This window comes from Galeopterus variegatus, unplaced genomic scaffold, assembly GCF_000696425.1.
Source record: "Galeopterus variegatus unplaced genomic scaffold, G_variegatus-3.0.2 Scaffold5626, whole genome shotgun sequence".
NCBI lineage: Eukaryota > Metazoa > Chordata > Mammalia > Dermoptera > Cynocephalidae > Galeopterus > Galeopterus variegatus.
Window position 1 is genome coordinate 97119 of NW_007731737.1, and position 6118 is coordinate 103236.

The 6118-nt window shown below is 37.2% G+C and overlaps 1 protein-coding gene across 1 annotated transcript in view; it reads right to left on the reverse strand.

Annotated features, from left to right (window-relative positions):
- Positions 1-6118, reverse strand: part of LOC103605151 (protein unc-13 homolog C-like) — a gene marked incomplete at its 3' end in the record, with an annotated part of 212770 nt that overhangs the window by 96961 nt on the left and 109691 nt on the right. The window contains exon 5 of the mRNA XM_008589736.1: positions 4858-5077. Within this exon, the coding sequence (XP_008587958.1) occupies positions 4858-5077 (220 nt within the window). The remainder of the gene's footprint in view (positions 1-4857; positions 5078-6118) is intronic.

The following is a 6118-nucleotide window of genomic DNA, read 5'->3' on the forward strand; positions in this document are numbered from 1 at the left end:
TTAACTTACACATTGTAATTGTAGATACTTATGGGGTACGGTTGATATTTTAATACCTATATATATTGTATAATAATTGGGTCAGGGTAGCTAATGTATCAATCACCTCATGCATTTATCATTTCTTTGTGGTGAAAACATTAAAGGAGCTCTCCTCTAGCTACTATGTAATATACAAAACTTAACTGTTAACAATACTCACCCTACTGTGCAATAGAACATCAGAATATATTCCTCCTTATTTTTCCACAGACTTTTAGAAGTACCCTCATATGAAAAAATTGATCCTCAGGGAGGTTTTAAAAAATTCTAGTAGCAACAGGATTGGATGTCAAATCTATTTAATTACCTCAAGACTGTGAAAAAACATATACATTGATACTCATTGCATATATTATACAGAATACTTGTATGACATTATGTAAGGATACTCATCTGCCTGAGTAGAAGCCAACCCCAGCAATGGAAGATGCCCCATTATTAGGGCCAATGAACTGACTTTTGTATTAAGGTAACTTAACTATTAATTTTATTTTTACCCAAATTAATTTATCAGATCATTTCCCTTTTGGTGCTATTGAAAAGTCAGTGCAATATTATGTTTGAGATGGGGATGGTAGCATTGAAGGTATATTGGTGAGTTGGCTATAGATGGCAGGGTTTGAGGAGCCATCATGATGGGGCACTCTGGGAAGCCAGCATCTGGACAGCACAGAATGTCTGCAAGCCAAGGTATCATAAGAGAATGTGGGAAAGCACTGAAAATAAAATTCAATAACTTTCCATTTTTTCCCTAGGACCAACTTTGCATATTTCTTTAAAAGTTTGGAAAGAACACTAGACTGGGAGTTCAGAGATTGGGGTTCTAACCCTGCCTATGCTATTCACTTGATTTTTTTTTTTTTTTTTCTGATAAGGCACTAAATTTTTAAAACAGCAGATGGGGTTTTCCAATCTACTAATTTCAAAACTCTTGCAGTAGTGTATACTTGCTTGGAAAAATGACCTTTAAACCATTACAGCATATTTTTTATAGTAGTTCTCATGCCTTCATTCATTGCTTAACCAGTATTTATTAAGCATCTCCTGTACTTAAATGTATGTTAAGTTCTGGAGAAATAAAGAGTATGATGGTCTCTGTCCTGTAGCAGTGGATAAACAGAATTCTATTTCTAAGCTTCCTGAGTACTCATTACATAAACATATTTTGTATATTTGCTGTTGAAAGAGTAGAATGTCAAAAGTTTCCAAGATATGTGTTCATATTTGTTCATCTGGGTTATGTTTTAGAAAATGAGATTGAGTCCAAGGAGAATATTGCTTACTTTCTTTCTAGCTCTGAAAGCCCAGATAAACTCCCAATATATACAAATACCTGACTGTCTTAAAATATGCTTACAAAATATGGTAACAAACAACAAAGAAAAGAGAATCAATACCTAACTTGCAAATAAAAATATGCTAGCCAGATTTTATTCGTGTTATGAATTTGCAATGGCTTATATTAAGACACATAAATTTAACAGAATGTTCTGGGAAACAAACTGAAATAATACATTTCATCAGATGTGACTTTGCTAAACCTTTGGTGAAATACTTTCTGGACTTAGGCAGGTACATAAAATTTTCAATTAGGAATTAAAATTAGGCAGAATGCTTATTTAGTGGGACTCTGGGATTCCTTCTTTGAAGATGTGTAAAGAAGTACAGCCCAACTGGGTTAGATACCATGATTATTTGCATAGTTTTCAAATGTCTGTAGTTGTCTCTTTTCTACTTTGAAAGATAATCAAGGAAAATATTTTACATATGCTCCCTCTTTTACATTTGTATCACTCTTCATACAACCCTTATTCCAGCCAACCCTCCCCCCCCCCTTTTATTTTTTTTGCTTTTTCCTAGTTCAAAACTGCTACCATAGTGCTATGGCAAATTCCTTACAGGTTACATTAATAGCATTCAGCGTCACAACTTGCTCCCCTTTTTCTATAATTCAATTTTTACATTGCCAAGTGCTTTTCCAAAAAAAGAATAAAATGTCTTTTTAAATGACAGGACTTTAATAAGCTAATTAAAGAAAAAGCAGGTGGACTCTGGCTGCTGCCACTGACTTGGAAGTGAAGGGGTAAGATAAATCAGTTCTCTTTTCTCAAGGGTTGTTCTCTCTAATTCTGTTTGGTCTCCTCTGTTCCTATCTACCACCCTATGGCTGTCAGCCTTGGGCCAGGAAGGAAGTAAATTTAGAACCACCACCAAGTAAAATTAGGTAGAGAGGAACCGGGATGAGGCTGTTTGGGAACTGACTGGACATTTCCAGGCTTCTCGGAACTGCAAAGAAGCACTGGAGCAGTGAGTGGGATTTTACAGTCCCCTGGTCTAACTCCCCTTGAATGCAAGTGTGCAAATCACAAACCCAAGACTTCAAGGGAATGAAATAACAAACTCAAATCAACTCGAAGTAACTTTACATACTCTCTTTTCTGCATGGGTCACTGGTCAGACCACATGTAAAGAATTTCTTTTCTTTGTGTATGTGTGTACGTGTGTGTGTGTGTGTGTGTGTTTATTGACCGCAATGATTTAAGAAAAGGTTTAGTGAAATAATGAGGGCTTAGAAACCCAAAGAAAACTAGATAATTATTTTCAAGTATTTGAAAAACTGTCATATATAATAGAAGTCAATTTATTCAATATTTTCTCCAAAGGTAAGATATGGTGTAATGTATAGAAGTTACTAGGAGGCAGACCTTGATTTTCGTTTTAATTTACGAGCTAGAATTTTCTAATAATGAGTTAAACTGCCTACTAAGGTATTAAATTTTCCCTGGAAGTGTTCAAAGAGATTAGATGACCATTTTTAAAAGGAAATCATAGAATTTTCTTACATTTACAGGAGGCTAAATTAGCTATATCTTCCAACTCTGATTCCTCTTAATTTCTTTTCTTCAGTGTTGGCACACATACAGTTATCTTACACATGGTGTCACCGTTACAAATTTCTTACTTAAAAAAATAAATAAAAGAAATTTCTTAAGGAAATGTCCCTGCTTTTGTAGGGAGAATTCCAAATTTTATTGATAGTTATTGTGGAAAGTTGAAGTTAAATGCATATATTTGTAGAACCTCTTTCTGATCAATGTGAGTGTGTTGATTTTACAGAAAATTTAAGAAGGGATTATTAAAGAAAATACTCCCTTCTTGGGGTTCACATACTCTCACGTTCTGCACTATTTTTGATTCTTCCAATTTACATGTGTAGTTGAATGAATATTCTCAGTGAAAATTTCGGATTGTGTAATTTATTTAACCAACATCAAATGATACTCATACATGCTACTTTAAGAAGTAGAAACAGATTATAGAAATATTTCTAAAATTTAATGAATGGCTGGCTCTCCTCTCTGAAAGACTAAAAAAGGAATGACCCTATTTTTTAGGTATAATCTGCATTATTTTTTTCCTCTAAGGTATTCAAGCTTTTAGATGGCGATATTTTTTTCTCTGTTTTCTCAGACATCACTGCCCTAATATGCTTATTTCTTAAGATACCTCTTTATAATTCTTTTTTACACAAGTGGGCTGAAATTTAATTGAATTATGAGATTTTGCAAATAAATTGGATGAGTAATATTGAGTCAGTCCCTTTCTTATAAGCAATCTTTCTTAAATATATTTTTGCATTTTTCAAAGAAACATTTTTTTTTTTTGCTAAAAAAATACATTTATTATCATTAACACAGCCTCAATCTGATCTGATTGCGTAGGGAAAAATACTAACCAGGTAGAGAAAACTGTAGAATGTGTGACTGTGACTACAACAAACCAGCTGTGCCAGCATTTCTGATTTTATCTTTATTTTGACACATCCTTCTGTCCCACCTCAATTTCAGGCAATCTGTATACCTTACATTGGCTGCATTTACATAAACAATAAATATAGGGGACAACATTTAGATATGAAAAAAAAACATAATTTACAAATGAAAGTCCATGTTTAAGTAGATTTCTTTGGCAATTTTTTTTTGGGGGGGTGACACTACCAATTAAATACAGCAGTGAAACATCAATTATATGTATTTTAGAGTGTGATGTTTTGGCATTTCTGAACCTAAAGTATCAGACAAAGTATGGAAAATTTAGAAAACTTGTCATAAAAATCAAAGTGGCATGTACCCATTTAGAAGTGTGAAAGGATGGAGAGGCCATTAATATTCATTGAGCGGCTGCTATATGCTAGACTCTTAGCAGAGACAATTTCATTTAGCCTTCCCAATAACCATCTCAGGTAAATTTTACTATCCTTATTGATTCAGTGGAGGAAAATGAAGCCCCAAGAAGTTAAAAATTTGCCCAAGATCACATATCTGGTAAGTTACATTTGTCTTTGACATTCAAACCCAAGATCCCTTATTTCCAAGGCCTATGTGGGAGCTGTAGAAGGACATGGATCCTGTCAGACAGGCTCCAAATAAGCTTGGAAAATAATTCCTGTTGCTGTAATTGCTAGGTCGTGTCTTGAGCCCTGTTTGGAGAACATGACTTTACATATTCCCACTTGCCTCATGAGACTTTTATGAGATACATGTGAGAGAATAGATTGGAAGTCACTTTGAAGTTTTATACTTGACGAGAGTGCAGTTTCCCTCCAGATACTCACTCTCAGGATTCTAACACTGTAGAAATGCATCATCAACTATAGGACTTGCTGGGCAGTACGGCTATATCTCTGTGAAAGTGGCAGGATGGGGGCAGGTAGGATTTGTTGAAGACCAGCAAGGGCTGAAGAGATCTAAGCTGAAAATGTACGGGACAGGGCAGGGTCTGCATACCACTTCTTCAGCCTAACCAAGTACTCACTCTGCAAACAGTCAGCGTTTAGGAGGTCCTGACACTTTTCGTGGCACTTCACTCCGCACTCCAGACACCTCATGCCTTGCCGGGCAATGCCCCACAGGAGCCCTTCACACTCGTAACAGTAGGTGGGCGTCGTAGCTGTCCAGACCTCAAAATTGTGTGGGGTGGTGGAGGACATGGGGTAGATCAGTGCCTGCAAGGTCTTCCTGAAGACATGCATTTTCTGTGAAGACGAGAGAAGTTACCAATGCAAGCCGAGTCAGCAGATTTGGAGAATTTCAACACAAAGCAAACTATTTTGTCATTTTCCCCTGAAAATGCTATTCTGAGAGAGCCCCTTGATTATTGATTTAAGTGATGACAGTAAGCGCAATAACTCTGCTCATTTGTTCTTCTCTCAGGGTTCTAGGACCCAATTCAGTTACCTGAACGCAAAGGACTCTCTAATCTTCCAGATTGGACTGGGTTCCAGAGTCACATAGCTTCTTTCACAGCAACATACGGTTCTAATTACTTGATAATGTCCATGTCCCTGCTATACTGTAAACTCTGCAATGGCAAGGATAATGAACACCTGCTCTCTGTTGCATTAATCCTCACAGTCTAATCTAGTTCCTGGCTTGAGATGGGTATTTGGGAAATATTTATTCAAAAAGCGAATTTATGTTATTATCCTTAGTCCTAGTTGGTTCCTGGTAAAATTGTGAAGTATATGGAAAGTATTCTCAATGCTGACCCTAACCCTCTGAAAACATCCCCACCCAGACCTCTCTTCCCTGACTCTGTTTCTCTCTCTGACACTTCACCCCTTCACAGTCCCAAAGGACGTTGCTTCTATGATTCATTCTGCAGGGAACTGCTTTCAGCCCCTATCAGTTAGGGAGGATCTCATCAACGAATTCATAAGGAGGCACTAGTAGCAGATATAGGTTAAATGTGGCACTCTCCCACAGTGATTTATATTTTCGAGGGAAATAATTTTTTTTTTCCTTTTTGTCTTTTTTCGTGACTGGCAACGGATCGCAACCCTCAGTGTCGCGCCCGTACCGGACCGGGACCGGCAACGGGATCGCAACCCTCAGTGTTGCTCCCGCACCTCGCTCAGCCAGTGAGCGGCCGGTCTGTATGTGGGATCCGAACCCTCGGTGGGAGCGCCGCTGCGCTCCCAAGTGGTGCACTGTAGCAGTGCGCCACCGGGCCAGCCCAATTTGTGTTTATTTTAGATTAAGGTAATCCATAAAAGTGCTAACGAAGAAAACACATA